The following is a 24,206-nucleotide window of genomic DNA, read 5'->3' as shown; positions in this document are numbered from 1 at the left end:
ACCTTGCCTTTTTGCTCAGATGCTTTGGATGAAAATCTGTATTCATTGAGCCACAACACCAGCTTTCCTAAGAAATTGTTAAATCATTGAGTGCTTTCTCAATCTGAATTCCTGTTTCTATATCCTGTTTATAACACAGCCGTAGAATGTCTGATGTTTTCTCCCAATAATCCACCCTTGGTAAGAAAACAACATTTGATAGTAAGTTAGGTGGTAGGAAATCCACTGTTTTCCCTGTTAGTTTCAGAATTAATTGCATCTCTGCTAAAAACATCCCTTACTTTAAGCTTGATTATATCTAGCCCATGTTCCCCATTATGCCTTTCTCTGCTTAATTAAGGAACTCTTTAAAAACCACTATTTTCTCCCCAGGAAGGCATTCACAATACTCAAATCACCTCCCAGTCTTCCGGTAGACAAGCAAAGGAGAATGACTGACCTCTTTATGTTCCCTTTCCATAAGGCATTTTCTTCAATTCTTGAGTAATTTTTTTTTTGTTATGCTGTGTTTTTTAATCTTGGCTGCACTCTTAGTCCACATTTCAGATGGTGTTGAATACCTAATGTGACCTTTTTTCTTTCTTGCAAACATTTCAGCCAAAAAATATTAAAAAGCTTAGGGAATTTCAAACATGCTGGATTAAAGAAATTTCTCTTCTCGTGGATATTGCGTTTATTGTTTCTGCTGCTTTTGATTTAATAAATTGACCCATATAACAGTCCTCAAAACCTAGCTAGATGAAACCCCTACATTTTTAATTAAAGCATATGGTAAAAACATATTTCAGTAAATCTGTTGCATTCTAAAAGAAGCCTGAGCATTCTTTTCAACAGTGGTGTGACCCATTTAGGAATGTAAGATAGTTTCAGATTGCAATAGTATAGCATTAATAATAATCACTGGTGAGTACAGATCCTTCCCTCCCCCACCTTCTTCTCTCTGTGTAGATACTGTTTAATTATTTAATTGTGGCCAGGGCATCCAAGCATATTTCTTTTGGTCTTTACAACAGAGATTTCAAAAGTGATTGCTATCTGAAAACTGCCATAATTATGGCCTTCCTATGTATTGCTCCATTTTTCAAAACTTTCCTACTGTATTTTTGGCTGTACTTCAGAGCCTTTGGTCACCATCCCCATCTTAATTTCCTTTTAGAAAAATAATTTTAAAATGTAAAACTGATAGGTTTAATTAAAGAACATCGTAGAATAGATCATTTACTGATAGCTGTCAGTGGGCTTATTCTGAGTTTTGACAAAACCAACATTTTAAGTATTTTGTTCTACGTACACAGTACCACCTACATTTTTAACTGTAGCTGCAGGAAGTTATGGTAGAAGACAAAGCAGATAGAAAGCAATTTTATAAATACATCCCCTTGAATAACAATAAAATAATTTAAAGGTCTCCTCAAAGTATGATGGTTTATTATGAAACAGCTGATGATCACCATGTGCAAGGGAACACTCTTCCTTTTCGTTCCACCCCAGCTGTTTTCCTTTATCTCTTCCTGGCCAGTTGGAGGTGGTAAAATTCAGCATAAAAATGCCAAAGATTTTTGTTTGGGTAACATGATCCCTGGCATGGACTTGGTGAAGTTTCTTCAGCAATGTTCCTGCATGCCTTAAACTCCGATGAACTGTTCACTTCCTTCATGCTTTACTGTGCACACAGTTCATTACTGTACCATGAGAGGAAGGAAATAATTTTGATTTAGAAGTTACATCTGTTTTAATAATGGTTCACTGTTGTGAAAAGAGGCAAAAAGAACATAAGGAGTATTAACAAAAAAATTAAAAAGTGGAAAACTTTCTGTGTAACCAAAAGCCTACTTGTTTTGGGCATGATCAAGGTTTCCAAAAGAAATACAGTCTCCAAAGTGAGAACCAAAGTGCCAGGACTTGTTGAACCACTGCCACTCACCATGCTGCCCATCCATCTAAGCCCAAACCATCCAGGCAGCAGTTGGGATGGGAAGGGATGGAGGAGAAAAAATATGAAGAAATGTTGACTTCTTTGATTTATGTATTTGAAGTGTGGGTATAAAACTTCAGTCATGGTGATTAACTTCTAGAATGGCTAAGTCTCCTGACTTAGCCAGGGAGAGCTTTTGCTTTTTCCCTTTCTTTTATCCATCATTGCTTGAGGCCACACGGTTATTTATTAAAGGCTGAAGGCATCCATTTGCTCTGAATTCCCACGAAACACAACTCCTGCAGCTGCCAGACGAGCTCTTGGCCTTGCAGAGGGATTAGGGCTTCTGTATCCCATGTGCTGGAGAGAGAGCTGGGACAGCAGCTCCGTGCAGTGACTCTGCTCCCTGCCACGGCCATTACCTCCCTTTGGGCTGCAAAAGGGTCATGTGCCCTTGCTTGAGCAGAGAGAGGTCTCTCCCCATGAAGAATCATTTTAACGGCATTTAAATGCCTACTCCTGCCACAATTTTGACTCTGAAACATTAGAAATTCTCCTGGTCATGAGTTAGGTTTATCCCAAACCCCTTTTTTTACTGAACAACTCTGATCTTTTGCATAGAGGCACAACAGATGAATAGAATAGCATTTATTTACTTATTTGTAGTGCATACTCTTGAGTTTTGCTAAAATACCCCCAGAAGCAGGGGAGAATCATTGAACTATCATTTATTATAATGTTTCAGTTTTACTGAGAATGTTGTCCTAGCAGATTTTTTTTTCCTAAGAACAGCCTCTGGAGTGATGTTACTATGTGAAAAAGATGGTTTTAGTCCTTATTTTCCTACCTTCTCCTTCTTTCTCATCACCATAACTGTCATAGAAAAGATGTGTTACAGCATGAAGCTGTTCCTTCCAAGTTAGGAGGCAAAAAGCACCTCAGTTTCACTTACTGCAAAACCACCTATTTACCAGTAGATTACGCACTCAGAGGGTAATGTGCAATTCCCTCTGAAAAGTTCTTGCAGATCAATACATGCTCAGTTACAATACCTTCTGCTGGAGCCAACCAGACTGGAAGAGCAGACAGAAGATACTGCTCATTGCCCCTTTCTGTCTCTCCTTGCAGAAGGTTTTGGAATTTAATTTATTCTTGTGCCGAGGATTGACTTTTCACTCTGAGTTTCTGTCTCACCTTTCAGAGATCACCTTTTCTTTACAACATTTTCTTAAGAGGAGCTGATCAGTCACCCTGAGTGAGGGTGGTTCTCTTAAATGAATGGTGAAAAGCTCTTCTTAGAGGACCATGGCCAAAATGTAGATAAGACATTAGAGCCTGCCAGAAACAATTCTGGGCTGTGCATTTTTCTAGGGCAGAAGAGACATGGGGATTCAATTCAATTTTTCGCATTTGCTCTGTTGAACATTTCCTCCAAACTGTAACCAATCCAATCCTTGTTTGGTTTTTTTTTCTATCACATCCAGCAATCTCAGCACTGCCTTGCCTGTGAAAATAAGATTTTTATTTTAACATAACACAAAGAACGCAGTAAAGTATAAATAACTGGCAACTGAGATTGGTAGAGAAACTGAATTTTTATGTTAAAGTTGGGGTTTGGAGGAAAGAAAAACTTGTCAGGAAGTAGAAAATAAAACTATGTGGTAACACTATTGAGGGTAGTAGTAAATCAAAATAGGTTTCAAAACCTGCACAGAAGCGTAACCTGAGTTTAAATAATTCAGGCACTTAATAGGTTGTACTACAACATGGTGCCCAGACCGAGCAATTAGCCAAGCAGATTATTCCAGCTTCGAATGTCTGTAAAGCAGCAGCTGGCCTTTACCCAGTTTTCACTCAGATACGTCTGTGCCTAAACCAAAGGTATTTGTTGTGGGCAACATTAAAAACAGCTTTGGAGAGACTTCCTGCATTAGGTTTTGTCCTGCTTTGATTTGATGGTATTTGTCTAGGCCTTTCACTTACCATTTTGACTACAAAGTCTTTGCTAATGCTCTGAGTGTTACTTTGCCTAATTTGTAATCTTGGAGGCCCGTGATTCCTTTATTTGAAACTTGCTTTAACTGTGGGAAATAGGAAGTGAGCAGAGAGAAGCAAATCTTTTATAGTGAAGCGCTTGTTCAGACTATAAATTAGGCTCCACACAATGGACACAGAAGGAGGCAAGCCTGCCTTTCTGAAGCCCACAATGCACTGGAAAAGATACGGGCTTTCAAGAAGAACCAGGCAGAGACTGGTTTGCTGCATGTTGGCTTTATGAGCGTGGAAAAAAAGACTTGCAGCTAATGTTTGTCAATGAAAAGTAGTTCAGTCAGTAGTCTTGAACACTCGTCAGCAAAGAGGAATCCCTACTTAGCAGCCAGCAAATAGTAAACATTTCCATTTGTCACCTTTTGGAGATGTGTTGGGAAACTTTTAAAGCCTGGCTTTGATTCTACACAAATGGGTATTGTCACAGCTTAACACCCAGGCACCTATGCAGTAATAAAGGATATTTATGCCACACAGCTCATTCTTGCCATACCTTCCATTTGGAAATAAATATGTAGAAAATATTAAATTACTCAGACACTGGGAGTCTTTGAGTCGCTTCAGTAGTGTAACACTTGATTTGAGGTGAAAGATGTGCTACCAGCTGGCTAAAGCATAAGACTTCAAGAACCCTTTTGCTGGCTCTTTTGAAGTCAGTGGGAAATTTGCCAATAGTACCAAGGTTTTATGCCTAAACTTGGCAGCCATTAAATGAATTTGAGAACCTTTCCTCATACTAGCAATCTGGTGACACTCAGTTTAGTCACCTTCATGTATGTTTGTAGGATCTGGTTTCTATGAGTCTGCTGTTCATGTCAGTGTCACATTTTCTTTTCTTTCTTTTTAAGTGACATCTTACTAGATGTTATTCTGCTGGAGCAGGAAATCTGCATAGGAAAGATGGCATTTTAACGTGACCTAATAAAAGGGGTGTGGCTCAAAAATAAGCACCTTACCCAACTTTACTGCTGCACTCCACCTGTGATTTTGGTAACCTTGCTGCAAGGCATTGTTTTCCTGGGCAAAATATGGGGATAATAGTCACTTGCTCCTCAGGAATGTTGTAAGAACTAAGGGACTAATACCTATTTAAAATGAGACTAAAACTGCATTTTTTTTTTTACCTGGTTTTGTTTCAAATAACTCCCAAGATAGCTCGATTTTTAAGAACATTAAAGAGTTCCATTTATAGGTTTAACAGAGCTCTGTATAATCAGTATTCCCATATATAACCTAACTTTCTTTTGTTGCAAGGAAAATACACCCCCCTCTATTAAAGGAGAGAAATGTTAAAATTACATTTGACTCTTGGGGATTTTGAGGGACAGCTGACAAAAATTAGAAATACTCTTAACTGCTTAAATAGAAGAAATTGTGAATCAATAATGACTTCTTTATTCATTAGCATCTCTAACCCACTGCCTTCCATCTCCAGATGGAAGTAGCTGTTGAAGTGCAAAGTATGTAATAAATAATGTGTATTTCAATGTGGATCACTTGACAAATCCTTAAAATACTGGCATCTCTAGGGAGGAAGATGCCTGCCACTTAAACAGGCACTTGATCAGTCCTACAGTAGATGTGAAGTGAAAGAGAGAAAAGAAAATGAAGGAAAAATAAGGGGGTTTTTGGCATTGATCAAAGCAATTTTAAGTACATAGCTGCCTGTAAGTTTGATGATCACAGTGAATGAGAGCCTCAGTTTTTCTGTATTTTTCCCCTCCATGCCTCACACTCCCCAAGCACAATCATGTCCATATGTGTGTCAGGGCAGTAACTTACACTTTTTTCATGGGAAGACATGCTGCTCTGTGAATCCATGCTGTAATTTCCACAGTCTCATGGGTTACCCTTAGTCTCTGATGCTGATCCAGTCCCACCCTGTTCAGTTTGTGCAGTCTAGTGAAGGCAAATTCATGGAGCTGTGGCTTGGACAGTCATAGTGCAAGCCTTGGGTTGGATAAACCTTTATGCCCTCTTTTGCTTTCTCAGTTTGCCAGTGATCCCAAAATGCATTAGATATAGGAAGTGCATCACTGCTCTGGGATGATTATATACCATGCAAACCAAAGAGCATGTCACTTCTGTAGCAGTACTTTTAAGACGCATTGGTTTGCTTCTGTACAATTATTTTTTTGTCTTCCAGAATGGTTTCAGCTTGCACACACCAATTTTAAAAATAAATTCAGAGATAGAAGCCTGTTACTCACATGGCATCTTACTTGTTCAAGTTAGGCTGTGCTGTACTAGCATCAGCAGAGTCAAACACTCTTGGTGTTTTCAATCCATTTGAAAAGTTTTTACTTCTCTATTGAACTGTCTAAAGTGATATGTGACAAATTTTTGGTCATGAATGAAAACAAAAATAAATTATCTGTGTTAACAGTGCAGCAGTAAAATAATCCAGTCATGTTATAGTGGTACCTGTGAAAAGAGCTGAGAGTATCAAAACTGCTCAAGAAAATATCTACAAGTATTAAACACTGATTATCTCCAACTCCTATTTTTTCTCTGCCTCTTCTTTACACTAAAAAAAAGTGGTTCGACACTGTTTCTGTGACCCATTAGATTACAGTTCAAGTCTTTAATCTTCTCCTTGAGCTTTCTTTCATATGTCACTACTAGTTTCCTCACATATTTAAAGACATAGATTTGGGTGGGTTTTTTCCTCAGTTAGATCAGAAACATGCTTTGATATATTATAACAACAATAAAAGTATAAAAAGCTAAGTACCTCTTCATCATTATTATAGGCCTAGTGATGTGTATTTCCCCTGAATTTTATTGCTATCTGTCCAAGACTGAAGCATAACTTAATATAGGCTTCACCCTGCTTCACTCTAGCGTGCCATAATCTGGTGAAAATGAAATTGTATGGAATTCAAGTCCTATGCCATTTAACTTACAGAGCATTTTATTTCAGCTGTCTTTTGAACAGTTCCCAGGCTAGTTCATTACGACTGCTTCTTAAAACTGCTCATGTTCCTTCTGGTAATGTATTCTGCAAACCCTTTCCACATATGATGGAAATCTAAAGTTTCATTTCTCTCTGAGGCCAACATCTGTTTGTGCAGTATTGCAGTAAAAGTATAGCTATATTTTTCTTCTGTTAAGAAAGTATGGGTGAACAGGGCTTGATCAAGCAAAGTAATAAAATACTTGCTTAAAAAAGAGCCAAGTAACAAAGCAACAATGAAAATATCATGAGTGATGGGTCAGGTCTCCTAGTCTGACCAAAGAGTCCTGTGTGTGGCCTTTCCCAAGTCATTAATTGGATTATTTCTTATTTCAAAGCCTTTGAATAAAAAGATTATTTTCCCTTTTACTTACTGTAAAACTAGATGTGTGCTTTCACAGGCATATTCTGGAAAGGATACTTTTTGTGTCTTGCACTGAAAAAGAGTCAACTCTTCAGACTTCGGCTTTAAGTATTACACGGTTTTGTTAAGGCTTTTGCTGTCACACTGCCCACAGCAATCTATGACATACAAAGTCTGGAAAGCACATTTTTTCCAGGGAATGACTTCTCCGATGGCAAAACTCACAAAATTTCTTCAGAGCGACACATGCATAATGTAACTTGTGAAAGGCAAAAATACTGATTCTCATTATTTATCGGGGTCAGTTTGTGATACTTCGAAATGGGTGTAATAGGCAGCAAGAGCAGCACTCTGACCTCTCCAAGTTTCCTTAACAGTACTGAAGTTTTAAAGACAGATTTGAAGCAAAGAGTGCAGCATTCATTCACATTTTTAGTGTTCCATCATTCATAAACTGCAACAGAAAGGGGGCAAATAAGTGTTGGAGGGGAAAATGAATTAGTTGGCAATAAAGACAGCCATCACTGGCAAAGGAAGAGTGAGGATGTAACAAAAAAAGAATAATCTTTCTGTGTCACCAGTGCCCTGAAATCAGCTGTCCTTGTTGTCGTATATATGGATGGTGTGGGGTGTGCCTGTGTGGTAGTGAGGCTGTGTGTCCTGTGCCCGGCTCAGGGGGTGGTGGCCAATCTGAGGTGTCACAGCAACTTGAAGTCTCCACTGCTGTCACAATTTGATGTTGCCAGTAAGCCCCAATGTAAAATACTGAGTAGAAAACACAGGTTTCAGCTGAATCTTGATTGTATAAAAAGTAGATTTAAGCAACATGAAAAGGATTCTTTTATAATCTTTTTAATAGTGAAGGGGAAAGGAAGTTACGTAACAGTTCTGGAAGTCTCTTGTAACCAAGGCAGTTACGAGGAAGGACAAAACCATTCCTTATGACCATTGTAGGAATATTTTCCAGTCTATAAATACTGAAAATATGTGCTTCTTTATCGGGCTTCAAGTAGGTCCTACAGTTAGGAACATTTTACTTCCAAAGTCAAATCCTTTCTATTTTTTTTGAACTGAAAAGTAAGCATTTAATGTTAATTCTCAGTCCCACCATGCAGCAGCATAACATATTCAGCCATTCAAAGTAAATTGCATTTCTCCAGATGCTTATTCAGGAGTCTGACTAGACTTCAATAACTTTGAATTTCTTTTTTATTAACTGTAGGTTCTTATCAAAGTGTTGGATAACAATGATAATGGGCCAGAATTCTCTCAGCCAAGTTACGATGCCACCATTTCAGAGGACATCCTCCCTGATACTGAAATTCTGCAAATTGAGGCTATAGACAGAGATGAAAAGCATAAGCTGAGCTACACTATTCACAGCAGCATCGATACAGTCAGCATGAGAAAATTCCGAATCGATCCCAACACCGGGGTTCTCTATACGGCTGAGAGATTAGACCACGAAGCTCAAGATAAGCACATCCTTAATGTCATGGTAAGAATGCAATATTCCTTGGGTCTGGCTGCAGTCATGGCTGCTTCAGGTACACACAAAGAGCAGTCTTCACTTGAGGAAAGGACTCAGTGCAATAAGGAACCACTGATTTAATCCTGCATTTATTTCACAGTTTTTATTTTGGCTTTTTGGGAAACTTTATTGTGAATTCATTGCGTGGATTGTGATATGATTCTCTATCTCAAGGGGAGAGCAAGCAGGAAATTATTTAATCTCTTGGCATCTGGTCTTCTTCCTCAAGGTGATTTTCAGAGTTTCTGAAGTGAGGCTGAAAGTTATTTGAGAAGTTATTCACAGGGAGATAAGTGCTTTCTTGCCATGGAGAATGCTACAGCCTTTCTGAATACAAGCCTTGTTTATAGCTTGCTTTTATGGACTTATTTCAGTACATAAACTGTTGATATACAAAATAGCTTTCTTTTATCTACATTTCCAAATCTTTGGGTATGCAGAAAAAAGTTAATTACCAATTTTTGCTTGGTGTGCCTAGACTACAGAACATAAATCTGTCTATTTTCAAGTGGAGATTGTATATCATGGACATCTTTTTTTAATAAAGAAAATAAGAATAAAAAAATGTGTTAGTTTAAACATTTTAGTCCACTGTTTTATTTAACCACTTAAAACTTCTGCAGCAGAGGCCTTCTAAGGAACTACTCATGGTGTGTTAGGTATAGGGACAGCTTTGGCAGGGCACCCTAGGGAGCAAAAAGCTGTTGTGAGATGCAGCAAGGAGCAGTTGAGTGTGATCTCCACTCAGAGAGTAAAATGTTGCAAATCCTTTGGCAAGCAGACTAAGAAATACCTATAAACTGAATCACAGAAACACATGGCTAAGAGAGGTAATTCCCTGGTCCTTGGTTTTGATCTCCACCTGATACAACAGGTCTTTTCCTCTGTTTGAGAAGAACCAAAATTTTGGGGAGATAGTGGTGGCAGGATTGTCAGGGAAGCAGTGCTGAGGTATTTTGGATGGGGTTGAGGCAGGTGTGGTAACTTACACCTCTGTTGGCAGTTACCAGCACTTCATAAAGTGATTCGTGCTCTGTTTACTGTTGGTATGATCATCTGCATATGTAATCATGAATAGTCCATTGGCAGCTACAGGCACTAGGCTGACATTACTATATGTTGTAAAGAAGGCAATGGCAAGATAAAGGCATGACCATTCAGCAAGTATTAAAAACAAAAGGAATTTCTTGCAAACCTCAAGCCAAATTTAAGATATCATGTGATTTCCATTTCAAAAATTCATGTCATGATGTTTAGTTGCAATGCATTTTTTCACAAGTGAAAAAAAAAAAAAGTCCTAAGGTCTTTCCTGTTTTTTTGATTTTAATATCTGCTATCCCATGTGTGAATATATTTCAGACAGTTCTTTGGGACAAATGGATTTTTTTACTACTTTGTATTAAATAGAATTGAAAGTAGTATTCACACTCAGAAGAATAATATTTGTGAAGGTTTACTAGATGACTCTGAAATTGTGTGTTGTGCACTTGTTCTACAGGTCCGAGATCAAGAATTCCCGTATAGAAGAAACCTGGCCAGAGTCATCATAAACGTGGAAGACTCCAATGACCACAGTCCCTACTTCACCAGCCCATTGTATGAAGCCTCAGTGTTTGAATCAGCTGCAGTTGGATCAGCAGTGCTGCAGGTCACGGCTCTGGACAAAGACAAAGGAGAAAATGCAGAGCTCATCTATACTATTGAAGCAGGTTAGGACAGAGGCCAAAAATGAAGTATAATGGATCATGCCAGACACAGAGCAGTGATGTGATGGTGATCTGTCTTGACACACAATTCAGCTTCTTTGGTCTACTTTCTCTTATACAGATGGGCAAAGGAGACACCTTGTTGTTGTTTTGTTGTGCTTTTTAAATTTTATTTTGAAGGTACTATAACCAAAACCTGTCAGAACAAACTCATTCTGGAAAAGGTTTCCCAAGGGAGGTTATGGAGTCTTCTTCTCTGGAGATGTTCAGAACCCCACAGGATCCTGTACAACCTGATGTATGTGAACCTGCTTTAGCAGGAAGTTTGGACCAGATCCAGTGGTCCCCTTCCAGCCCAGCCATTCTGTTACTCTGTGACTGATTCATTTTCACCAGAAGGCTAGAGAGCCTGTTACCTCTAAGTCACTGGGTCAAAGCCATCACAGAAGATAGTTACTCAAAACTGCAGCCAGTCACTTGTTTTCAGGGTTCTGGTGTCAGACTAGTGTACAGTGGATCCTCCATAAAAAAAATGCCACAACAGCTGGTATGTCCTGATATCTTTGCCAGTATTTGGACCAGAGGAACACAGAGACTAAGAACAGGGCTATGCTAAAACTTCTGCCACAGCATTTTAATGGCACAAGGTCTCTTGAAACGAAGAGAGAGCATGATGATACCAGATGAAAATTGCTTTTGCTGTTAAACTCTGGATATTTACATTCAGCACATAATCTGTACCAGCAAAAGTATTCTTCTACTGGTGCAGCAGCATGGTAGTAAAATATTAGCATTATCTCTGACACACATATAAGTAAATCTAAGTTTCTCTGGGTCACATGAATCTGAAATTAAGAATTATCTTTGATATAAACCATTGATATATAAGATATATAAGAAGGGAGTGCCTGGAAAAAGAGGGAAATAATGAGAAATTTGTAACCTTAGAATTTTGTAATGTTTCATTTCTACTTAGTGGGTTTCATTCATATTAGGAATCTTTCCACTGTAATACTAGCAAAACTTGAAACTTATATTGCTATGAAAAGAAGTCACAAGTACTTCAGATTGTACCCATATTAGGCAGATCACAGACCTTTCCCAGCATTAGCCTCTGATCCTACTGGATCATTATTTATCCCTATATTATAAAGACTTATTATCTAGAATAGCTTATGCCAATTAAGAACAGGCTAAATGACAAATAACTAATGAAACAAGAATATCTACACATCTCATACTGATTTAGCTTCATATGATTCAAGCTCACACCTTAAATTATGATGATATAACCTGAAGTTTAGAGAAGACCGAAAGAACGTTTTTTCTGTCATTATCTTGTATGCTTTGTGGAAGATTACCTTCAGCAAACCAGAAAGTGAAGTCTTTTGCAGCTGAAAGTGTTGAACTTAGAATGAGGAAGATGTTAGCACTCCAAACCAAATATTTCCTTTATAAACTGTGTTTGGTCTTAGCAGTTACTTCTCAGTATTCTGCAGCAGCCTTTAACTTAAATTAGGGGCAATCTTACACGTGCTCAGACAGGACAATATTGTGCCTAATGAAACAAATTCTGAGCAGACTAGATCAGGTTCCTGGGGCAATGTTTTTCAAGACTATTCCCAGCTTTTTCTTGACACCTTATTACTTTTATGGCTTCCCAATCCCACAGAGGTGCCACCACAATGTAAAGAGCATGCTGAATCTAAGGAGTATGGTTCTCATTACACTGGTAATAGAATCATACATGATGCATACACAAAAATACTATGATTAGAAAAGATGCCTTAGCTATTAGATGATTTCTAGAGACTCTCTTTTTCATTACAGCCTGTTTCTGTTTCATCATGGGCTCTCTCTGCAATGTCAGACCTCAAAATTCCATTTACTGTAAGGCTCACAATCTTCCAGTTTCATTATCCACAGATGTCCCAATCTCAAATGCATCAAAACTCAGTATTCTGCTGCTGTAGTTTCTGTGATCCATAAAATGTGCAGTTGGGGATATTGATTTTAACTGCAGAATTCAGATTGTACACAGCCCTTTGATGCAGGTGAATTACTCACCTCATCTTGCATTGCTCTGAAGAGAGCAATTGGTAAAGTAGTTTGTGTGTAATTTCTTAAGAAATTCCTATAGGAGAAGAACCTGCTCTGGCCTTGCAGGAGGCAGTGGCTCAAAATTATTTGTATTAGCGAGCACTGACAAAATAACAGCAGCAGCATTTGTAGTGTCTGTAAGTGTGACAGATACCATGATTTTTATGACAATTTGTAGCTCTGAAAGAATCTCACCTCCTGGGTAAATGGCACAATTTTTGGGTTAGCTACTTGAGTAAACTTTACTGATCTGAAAAGAAGGATATAAATAGAAAGCCACTACCAGTATTGAACTACATAAAGTATTATGTGGCTTAAATTAGCCTCCAGAATATACCTCAGATAGTGAAACATATCTTTAAAATAGTTCAGATTACCTCACTTCATTTAGGATTCCATGTATTCGGTGTTCCAGCTACATCTTACACATTTATTGCTCTGTTCACAGCACCTGTAACAATCACTATTAAAAAAACCCCTCTTGTGTATCACCTGAGATATATTTCTCTCTCAGGCTTGGATGGATGCATGACTGTAGATTGGAAACAGTTCTAGATTTTAAGATGTGAATTACAGTTGAGGGAACATGGTATAGTGATTGAAGTTGCTGTAACTCAGTATATGCTGTTTACATTTAGAATCAAATTCAGAAAAAGAGTCTGTATGTTTATATATGCCATATATATATGCAGCATCCTATACTTCAAGCAAGCACTCAGTAAAACAGCAAAATAAGGATTGCAAATTAAAAGTGATCTCTAATTACAAGAATACATACAGAGAGTTTTGAATCTGTCTTGCTGAAGAAGAGATTGGCAAAAAGACCAGAAAGAAATGAAGGCCCCCCAAAAAAGTTCTCTGATCCAAACTTACTGTTTTCACCTTTACGCAGTCAGTGATATCCGTGCTTTCATGTTGTAACAGGCATTTCATGACATTTTCTGCTAAATCTCATTCATGTGGATTCATCCTCCTCAGAGATGATATGATAAACCTTTGTGCCACAAGACACTTGAATCTCTTTTCTATGATATTTGCTCTGTTGTATTTTTTCTAAATGCCACTTTAACCTTTTTATATTCAGTTCTTTGAGTCTTGAACTACTGTAATCTCCTGCATGGTTTCTTAATATCCCATTCAATTAGGAGCCTGAGTTGTTATCCATTAGTCATGTAATTGGCTTGTTAGCCTCTGATCTCATTTCTTTGCCTTAGGTGTACATGTATTTGACTAATTTCTGTAATTTAGGGATGCTTATCCTTACTTCAGTAGGAGTAATGTACATGCACTTCTCATTCAGATGCGGATACTGAGAATCAAGATAAAGGTGGCAACACCTGAGTTTCTGATGCTTTGAATACCTATACTATCTACTGAGCTCTCTAATTAGCAGAAAGAAAGGCTGGAAGGGCCTTTTATGTTGGCGATTTTTTTTTTTTTTTTTTTTTTTTTTTAAGTAACGGCCTTTAAAAATGCAGCTTGTTGCTCCTGGTTTAAGTTATCATCAAGTGAGTCATATTTCATTTCTAATCTCATTCCAATATTTTTGTTCTAGGAAACACGGGAAACACATTCAAGATTGAACCAGTTTTAGGCATCATTACATTACTCAAGGAGCCAGACTTAACCACAATGGGACAGTTTGTTTTGTCAGTCAGAGTGACTGATCAAGGTTCTCCAGCACTGTCTGCAACAGCAATTGTGCGGATATCTGTGACGATGGCAGATAACTCCCACCCTAAGTTCACTCTAAAAGAGTACCAAGCAGAGGTTAATGAAAATGTGGATATTGGTACTTCTGTCATTTCTCTCTCTGCAATCAGTCAGTCTACATTAGTTTATGAGGTTAAAGATGGCAATGTTGATGGAGTCTTCACCATAAACCCATATTCTGGAGTGATCACCAGTCAAAAGGCCCTTGATTATGAACGTGCTTCCTCCTATCAGCTCATCATACAGGCAACAAATATGGCAGGCATGGCATCCAATGCCACTGTGAACATTCAGATTGTTGATGAAAATGATAACCCACCAGTTTTCCTCTTCTCTCAGTACTCAGGCAGCATAAGCGAAGCTGCTCCTGTGAACAGCGTGGTCCGGAGTGCAAATAACAGTCCCCTTGTGATACGTGCTACTGATGCTGACAGCAACCAGAATGCTCTGCTTGTCTACCAGATTGTTGAATCAACTGCAAAAAAGTATTTCACGGTGGATTCCAGCACAGGTGCAATCAGAACAATTGCAAATTTAGATCATGAAACAATAGCGCACTTCCATTTCCATGTTCATGTTAGAGACAGTGGGAATCCCCAGCTTACAGCAGAGAGCCCAGTTGAAGTGACCATTGAGGTAACTGATGTCAATGACAACCCACCAGTCTTCAGCCAGGCTGTATTTGAGACAGTCTTGCTCCTGCCCACATATATTGGTGTTGAGGTTCTCAAAGTCAAAGCTTCAGACCCAGATTCAGAGATCCCTCCAGAACTAACATTTAGTATAATTGAAGGCAATATGGACCATTTTTTAATTGACTCAAACACAGGGATACTCACCATTAAAAACAATAGTCTCTCCAAAGACCATTATATGCTAATAGTAAGAGTATCTGATGGGAAATTTTATAGCACTGCTATGGTGACAATAATGGTAAAAGAAGCTATGGATAGTGGACTCCATTTCACACAAAATTTTTATTCCACTTCCATCTCAGAAAACAGCACCAATATCACAAAGATCGCTGTGGTGAATGCTGTTGGCAACCGCCTCAACGAGCCTTTGAAATACAGCATATTAAACCCGGGAAACAAATTTAAAATCAAATCCACCTCAGGAGTCATTCAGACCACTGGCATTCCCTTTGACCGAGAGGAGCAGGAGCTCTATGAGTTGGTGGTGGAAGCAAGCCGTGAGCTAGATCACCTCCGTGTAGCTCGAGTAGTGGTGAGAGTTTACATTGAGGACATAAATGACAATGCCCCAGTGTTTGTAGGGCTGCCCTACTACGCTGCTGTGCAGGTCGATGCTGAGCCTGGTACCCTGATATATCGAGTGACAGCTATTGATAAGGACAAGGGTGACAATGGTGAGGTGTCATACCTGCTGAAGGAAGACTATGGACATTTTGAAATTGATAGAGGATCTGGTAGCGTCACTTTAAAAGAAGCCTTCAATTCTGATTTGTCTAATATAGAGTACTTGGTTGTCATTCTTGCCAAAGATGGTGGTAACCCATCGTTGTCTGCATCAGTAGAGCTTCCCATTACTATTGTTAACAAAGCAATGCCTGTGTTTGACAAGCCCTTCTATACAGCTTCTGTGAATGAAGATGTAGAAATGCACATGCCAATTTTAAGCATAAATGCAACCAGTCCAGAAGGCCAGGGTATCATTTATATCATTGTTGATGGAGATCCCTACAACCAGTTTAATATTGACTTTAATACTGGAGTTCTGAGTGTCATCAGCCCACTGGACTATGAAATAAATTCTCTTTTCAAGCTGATGGTGCGAGCCAGCGATGCTCTCACTGGTGCTCGTGCTGAGGTAACTGTGGACTTGATTGTTAATGATGTTAATGATAATCCTCCAGTTTTTGACCAGTCTGCTTATAATGCTACTCTATCTGAAGCTTCTTTGATTGGGACTCCTGTACTGCAGGTTGTTGCTACTGATGCTGACTCTGACAATAACAAGATTGTACAGTATCAGATAGTCCAGGACACCTTTAACAGCACTGACTATTTCCATATAGACAGCAGCAGTGGCCTAATTTTGACAGCCCGGATGCTGGATCATGAACTCATACAGCAGTGCAGCTTGAAAGTCAGAGCAACTGATAATGGGTTCCCACCTCTGAGCAGTGAGGTTCTCGTTAGTATCTCAATAACAGATATGAATGACAATCCTCCAGTTTTTAACCAATTAATATATGAATCATATGTGAGCGAACTGGCACCTCGGGGTCATTTTGTGACTTGTGTCCAAGCTTCTGATGCCGACAGCTCTGATTTTGACAGACTGGAGTACAGCATCCTATCAGGAAATGATCGGACCAGTTTCCTTATGGACAGCAAGAGCGGTGTTATCACCCTTTCCAACCATCGCAAGCAGAGGATGGAGCCCATGTACAGCCTGAACGTCTCTGTGTCAGACGGGCTGTTCACCAGCACGGCTCAGGTGCACATACAGATCCTTGGGGCCAACCTCTACAGCCCCGTGTTTTCACAGAGCATTTATGTTGCAGAGGTTAGAGAAAACGCGGCTCCTGGGACAAAGGTAATCCATGTGAAGGCAACAGATGGGGATTCAGGTGTTTATGGCCAGATCATCTACTCCATAATAAATGATTTTGCCAAGGACCGATTTTTGATTGATGCAAATGGGCAGATTCTGACAACTGAGAAGTTGGACCGTGAGAACCCACTGGAAAGTGATATCAATATATTCTTGAGAGCCCTCGATGGAGGTGGCAGGACTACATTTTGCACTGTGAGAGTGATAGTCGTGGATGAGAATGACAATGCTCCCAAGTTTATGATGGTTGAATACAGAGCAAGTGTCAAAGCAGATGTTGGGAAAGGTTACTTGGTGACCCAAGTGCAAGCAGTAGATCCAGATGATGGAGCCAATTCCAGAATTACCTATTCTCTGTATAGTGAAGCCTCTGTTTCAGTAGCTGATCTACTTGAAATAGATCCAGATAATGGATGGATGGTCACCAAGGGTAGCTTTAACCACCTGAAAAACACTGTTCTGTCATTCTTTGTCAAAGCAGTTGATGGTGGCATTCCTGTAAAGCATTCCCTCATTCCTGTCTACATCCATGTTTTACCACCAGAAACCATTTTGCCTTCCTTTTCTCAACCCCAGTATTCTTTCACCGTGGCAGAAGACACTCTCATAGGCAGTACTATTGACATTCTGCATGTTTTGCCCAATCAGGGTGCTTTGTATAGCACAGTTAATGGCGAGCTACCTGAAAACAACAAAGATGGGGTTTTCATCATAGAGAAAGACACAGGGCTCATAAAACTGGATAAGAGACTTGATCATGAAATAAATCCCGCCTTTCACTTCAAAGTTGCGGCCACAATTCAGTTAGACAAAGTAGACATTGTGCTGACTGTGGATGTGGAGGTGAAGGTGTTGGATGTAAATGACAACAAGCCTGTGTTTGAAACAGCTAGCTATGATGCCGTAATAATGGAAGGAATGCCTATAGGAACAAAACTTATGCAAGTCAAAGCAGTTGATGCAGACTCAAGTGCAAATGGGCAGGTCACGTACACGCTTGCGGTGGAATCAGAGCTGCAGAAGATCATGGAAGCGTTCACCATTGATAGCAACAGTGGCTGGATCAGTACACTGAAAGATCTGGACCATGAAAAGGATTCTACTTTCACCTTTGCAGTGGTGGCCTCAGATCTGGGGGAAGCTTTGTCCTTGTCCTCAACCACCTTGGTCTCAGTTACTGTGACAGATATAAACGATAACGCACCCGTCTTTGAGCACGAAGTGTACAGAGGGTCAGTGAAGGAGAGTGACCCTCCAGGGGAAGTTGTGGCTGTTCTTAGCACCTGGGATGATGACACATCTGATGTCAATCGGCAGGTTAGCTACCATATTACAGGTGAGAAACAACTTGCATGCTTTCTTCCCATAACCAGTTTACTGAAGAACTGTGCATCTGTCCAGTTTTAGGTGGATGTTTAGCAGGGCTTCAGCTAAATTATCACTGTGAATGAGTCAATTACATTCCTTTTTCTTTTTTTTTTTTTTTGACAGAATTCGCAGCAAAGCTGAAAAGAGGGAGAGTGTGTCTTTATGTCTGTGTTACTCTCTCAGTTTTCCAAGATGAATGCTTCCTGATTTGCTGCAGTGCAATGTAGTGTAGCCATTAATCCATCATAATTGATATGTCAGCTTGAAAACCATAATTTCTTAATATTTCAAACATGAGAAAATGAAAGTTTTCTTATTATAGAGAAAATTCTTATACTTCCAAGCTTTTTTTTTTTTTTTTTTTTTTTTTTATTATTATTATTTTTTTTTTTTTTTTATTTTTCTTTTTGAGACAGGAAAGTAGATGCCACAGCCATTTTGAAATACCTATATTTGGAATGGGGAGTGGGGGGTGCACAAATGCATTTTACATTATAGATTGAGGGGATGCCATTTCTTACCAGTACAGATTTCTGGCCAGGGAAATAGTAATGTACTTAGAAGCACTGGTTAGCTGCCATGCATTGTTATATACAGCATAAGGAAATTTTGATTACATTGCTAATACATTTTTCAAAGCATAGTAACGTTGCTCTTTCCTATTGTGTAATATTTATTATCATTCTGTTCTCCTAGATTCAGCCTGGCTTTTCTGTATGTTATGAGTGATGAGTGGTGCAGTTACTTTTCTCCTTCCATCTTGCATTATCCAATATGTTTTTTCAGGGAACAGCTTTTTCACTCCCCCCAACCTTAACAGTTCAAGTGCTAATATTAACTACCTAGTAATAACCAAATTATTGGAAAAGTTCACATTTTTCTCACTGAATGGGATCCAACATGTATAAGACTGCATGTAGGAAGCAGGCTGTGGGCAAAAAAGTACTTAACTGATGGGAAAACAGTTTGTGTATTTTTCTCTTGAGAGTAAGCTCCTACCCCTTTGTTAGCTATCAAAATGAAAATGGCTGTGGGATGGCGTGTAGAGAGAGGTGTGACACTCCAGTTAGACACAGGCTGCCTGTTATACATCATAAGTAGCATCATTTTCAAAGCAACCAGAAATTCATTGTTTAATTGTAACTTGAAATCTAGGATTCACCTTGAAAGTTTGCAAAGACTATGCATTTATAGTGTAATGTGCTCTAGGATATTAGAAGTAAGAGCAAAAGTAGTCCTGTGTTTAAATGTCAGAATTTAGAGCCTCTGGATAAAGGTGCATTAGCTGCTGGTGGCCCAGTTCCCACACATGTGAAACTAAATCAGTAATGCCTCATACTAGAGATTTTGGGATATTTGAAGGAGTTTGGAGATCCTAGTGTAGAAAATACTATGGGAAATGAAAATCCTTAGGTTTGTAACAAAGGTATGTTAGTTCACTGTGATCATTGGCTGTTGCAAAGTCCAGCAGTCATCTCTTATCATGAATTATGCCCTTAGTAACATAGTGTTTTTTTCTTCACATAACTGTGCTGTTAATTTAGCAAAAACTGGACTTTTGAATAACAGCTGTCACATATGACTCATAAATTATAAATTATTCCGTACCTTAGTTTCTGTCACAGTTCAAAATATGACAAATACTTCAGTGCTCTGTTAGGTTCTGAAAACATTAGATGTCAAAGCCCAAAACTTTCTTACTGTACAATTACTGAAGCACATGGGCTCAGAAATTCCACTTCTTTTGAATATATCATTTGAGCTTGGGAAATGCACAAAGAGAAATTGGGTTCTTTTGATTAAAATGTCAAAACATGTTAAAATATAGTTTCACTCACAAAATAGTCTATTCACACTTTACCTCAAGTAGATCTCAGGAAGTGTGCTTTCAGTATTTCATGGAATCAGATTAGCTAGATGATTATTCAAAAGCTGTGGCTTTCTGGAGGCATTTTGTTTCAAAGAAGCTTCTGTGAATACAGTAAACTCTTGAGTAAAAATGGTACATTTACAAAAAGAAAGAAGAAAACAAATTATGAGACTGTCATGTGGATACACCAAAAAACAGCTTTGTGAAAATGCATCTGGAGAAAAGTAGCACACAGAAGATAGATAGAAGAAATCATTATTTAGAAGATAAAAGAAAGAAACATTCTGGGGCAGATGTAATCACTGAAGAGTCCTTTGTGCTCTTTTGAGAAATAAAAATGCCTATTGCAGTCTTCTGCTCAATCTTGAAAAGGGGTAGATACATTCAGGTGGATAAATAAATATTATGCTTGGATTCCTTCAGTTTATGATTGTTTTCCATGATTACTGGCAAGTAGTTGCCATTGTCAAGTCCACTTTCATTTGCATTTGATGGTGAGGGAAAATAATTTTGCACTTATTCTTTGTTATTTGTAGTTCAGTAGCAGCTGGAGATGTTCACAAAGCAAAAGTACTATACATAAATCTTAATAGAAAATCAATAGGAAGTCCAGATGATACAAATGCACTTAGGAAGCACAATAGTTTTCCTTTGAAGGCTCATTTGAGATCATTGCCTATATCATTTGAGGCAGTTTGCCTAAAACCAGGGCTCTTCTGATGTCTAGCCAACCTACACCCAGCCAGATATTACTGAGATTTAAGAGTGGTGAACCATGAAAAACTACCAGAAAAATGTCAGCTGCCGAGACATTGGTACACTAAAGTGTTTTGTGTTCCTCAGTGGTGTTAATTAGGCTTCATCAGGCACATAAAGCTAGGGAGTCGATAGTCTTGAAGCTTGGTTCAACTGAATACAAGGAAGATGGACAGTGGAAGAAAGAAGTGATATTGTACGCAGTAGATTATTTGCTGGGTTGATTGCTCAGTATGAGCAAAGGTGGGGCTTTTGTTATTTCTTACCATATATTTGAGATGCTGGAATTCTGGAGAAATGGATGATTCGGTTTTTGGGAAGGCCTTGTGTTGCCAGATGAAGAACAGTTTCTGCAATTTTATGGTAGTAAAGCTAAAAGGAACGGATTTACCATTGCAGAAGCTCAGTAAGCATGCAACTTCTTAAACTGAGAGTGGAGGTTAAACCTGTTGATTTTGTGTGATGCAAATGCCTAGAGTTCTAACTGGGAATTGAAAGTACCTAAATAAATGCATAAATATAAGACAGAAGCTAAATAAATAAGTTAGTAAATATTCAGCTCTCCCTCCCTGATGGGGACATTGCAATGAAAACTGATACTGTTGGCTTCTAGTTTTCCATTCCCTTTTAGTTGCTATAATGGCCTCTGTGTGTGCTTTAGTAATGATGTGTGTCAGGATTTGTTTATTTTGGATCACTGTGTCTCTGCATTTCATTTGTATCTGGCTGTTTTCTTTCTTACTTAAACTTGAGCTTGATTTGGCTTTGTACTATTTGCTGACTAGGGAGGGAGGGAAAGCATTATTTAAACTTCAAGTAACAAAAGATAAAAGATACTGCTGATTTTTTTAGCCTCAAAGCCTTTCTAAAAAGTTACTGGAGTGTTTTTTGTAGCTAGCACTTCACTGTTGTGACATTCAAAGTAGAACATAAGAAAACTGCCAAAAGATTTTAAAGAATCCATTAATACATGTAGTCAGGAGGCTTCCGTTTAGGAAAGCTACATTATTCAGAGTGAAAAACTAATTAATTAGAATGCCCCTAGGAAACTGAATCTGCTTGCATATATTAGTGAAAAAGTTAATTAATCACTGCAGAACGAGATCTGCATCAAGACATATGTATAAGTACTAGGAAATGGTTTCCTGGGCCACAGTGTGGATTTTTTTGCCTTTCTATTTTTAAGAATATTTTCTTGGTGGCATTTTAGTTTTATATTTCATTATTTCTCTTACACTTTATGGTCCACCTTTGCCTTCCATCAGCAAAGTATAGAGCCAGTCCTGAGAAGTAAAAAAACAAAAACAAAAAAAAAAAAAAAACCCAAACAACCAACCAACCAACCTCATGAAAAAGACATGCAGATAAACCACTATTCCTGCTTATTGCACAGGTTTCTTGGTCATTCAGATTAATTCTTTTCTAGTTGAGTAAGGGGGAGGAAAAGAGAGCCCAAGGACCATTTTTTTATACATATTCCCCAAATTTCTAAGTATGATTTAAAAGCCATTCCGTTAGCAACAAAGCAACAGTGATTTTAAAATTGCTCCAAGGTAGCGTTACTGATAACCATAAAAGCCACCAGCTGATTTTAATTAGATTTTACCTTTCGTCTTTTCTTAGCAATGGGATGCCCATACCTTGAGTATATTGCTTCCAACTTGGTCAGGACAGTTAATCATTTCCTTTTACAAAAGGACTAATATGCAGGAAAGCCCATCATGAAGCAAAATAAGAATATTTAAGACTACTTTTATTAATGGTTTACAACATTAAACTCACTATGACAAGATTACAGCCTTTTATAGAGGAGAGTTAAGCTTTTTTGTGCTGGTGTTGAACTGAATAGAAGGAATTTAATGTCAATCAGCAGGGGTCTGCCTTCTTTGAAGTCACATTCAGACTCAAGTCAGTGGATAGATTCTCATTTCCTTGGATTGTATTCAGATCTGGCCAGCAGTACACATCAACACTCTGTGTAACCCTCTTTAGGAGAAATGTGTGTTTATAAGACACAACAGATCAAACAATGTGTCCTCTGGTGATTATTCCAGACTGTCACAGAAATCACTGGGAAAACTTCTTGGTTTTGTGATCAAAAAGGTTTTCTATCAACATAAAATATCTGTATTTGATACATGAGTTTAGTGCTGTGTATGATTCAAAAGCCTTTTATAATTATAATGCCTTTTTGACTAATTTTTTGGAAATCCTATTCATTGCAACTTGCTTTCTTTGGCACAGTCATAGCCAGCACAAATGGTGACTCTTAACAAGAAAGATTTGCTTAGTGACTTAGTTTTCATATTAAATAGAAACCAGTCTATCTTGTGACTAATGAAGAAGGCATAGTTTACAGCTAGTGACCTCTTTCCTGCTTTTTGATGTAGAAAGAAGGTATGGAATGGGCATTAGACTTTTTTGATTGGTTTTAAGCTCAACTTCGAGTTCAGATGTCTTCTGTGTTGTTATTTTGACAAAAAGGTCCCTGAGAATTGACAGAATTGTGACAACAGAAGCCACATCAGAGACACTAATTGCCTGACAACAGAGTCAACACAAATAAATTCAGCCTTGGATTTCTTTTTTTTTTTTTTTTTTTAATACTTACATATGAAATCATTCAGTGGAAGTACTAGAGGGGAAGGTTTAAGAACTTGGTCTTTCCATTCAGCTTGTACAGCTCCCATGACACATGTCAGAACCCTGATTAATTTGTAAGCAAATGTACACTAGCATGTTTGACATTCTTGAATGTCTTACAAAAAAGGAATAAGCATGCCTCTAATAGTTTTATACCAAATTTAAACACGAGAAACATGGACAGTAGTTCTCAGATTGAATTCCTGCATGAAGACCATAGGAGAAAGCTTAATATGGTGGGCAGAGATCTAGTAGCGGGTTAACTGCAATTATAGTTTAGCCAGTGGAGCATCATGGTGCTTTTTAAGATATCCTCACTCAGTTTCTGTAGCACATGAATTTGCTATGACTATAGTACTCCATCCTGAATTATTAAATGTGCAGATATATTTTTACAGACCAAGCTGGGAACAGAAGACTAGGTAGTTGGTTTTACTGGCTTTGGCTAGGGTAGAATTCATTTTCTAGGTAAAATCTGCTATGGAGGTAAGGTTTGGATTTATGCTGTCACAGGGATGTTTTAGTCACTGCTGAGCAGGGCTTATGCAGAGTCAGGTCCTCTCCTGGTCCTCTCACACCCCACCAGCGAGGAGGCTGGGGCTGCACAAGGAGTTGGGAGGGGACACAGCTGGGATAGCTCATCCCAGCTGACCAC

General features: G+C 38.5%; 1 protein-coding gene across 6 annotated transcripts in view; it reads left to right on the top strand.

Annotated features, from left to right (window-relative positions):
- Positions 1 to 24,206, top strand: part of FAT3 (FAT atypical cadherin 3) — a 333,029-nt gene that overhangs the window by 237,102 nt on the left and 71,721 nt on the right. For 5 of the 6 annotated variants that reach the window (XR_014589261.1, XM_083854350.1, XM_083854348.1 and 2 more), the window contains exons 8-10: positions 8,507 to 8,782; positions 10,314 to 10,524; positions 14,177 to 18,250. Coding sequence is in view for 5 of the 6 variants with exons in the window: in XM_083854350.1 (XP_083710476.1) it covers positions 8,507 to 8,782; positions 10,314 to 10,524; positions 14,177 to 18,250 (4,561 nt within the window). In the remaining variant the exon portion in view is untranslated. The remainder of the gene's footprint in view (positions 1 to 8,506; positions 8,783 to 10,313; positions 10,525 to 14,176; positions 18,251 to 24,206) is intronic. The other variant, XM_083854351.1, reaches the window with a different exon arrangement.

Source organism: Zosterops lateralis, assembly GCF_965231275.1.
Source record: "Zosterops lateralis genome assembly, chromosome: 2".
In the NCBI taxonomy this organism is placed as follows: Eukaryota; Metazoa; Chordata; class Aves; order Passeriformes; family Zosteropidae; genus Zosterops; species Zosterops lateralis.
The sequence above is the reverse complement of the archived record's forward strand: the minus strand, read 5'-3'. Positions and strand labels throughout refer to the sequence as shown.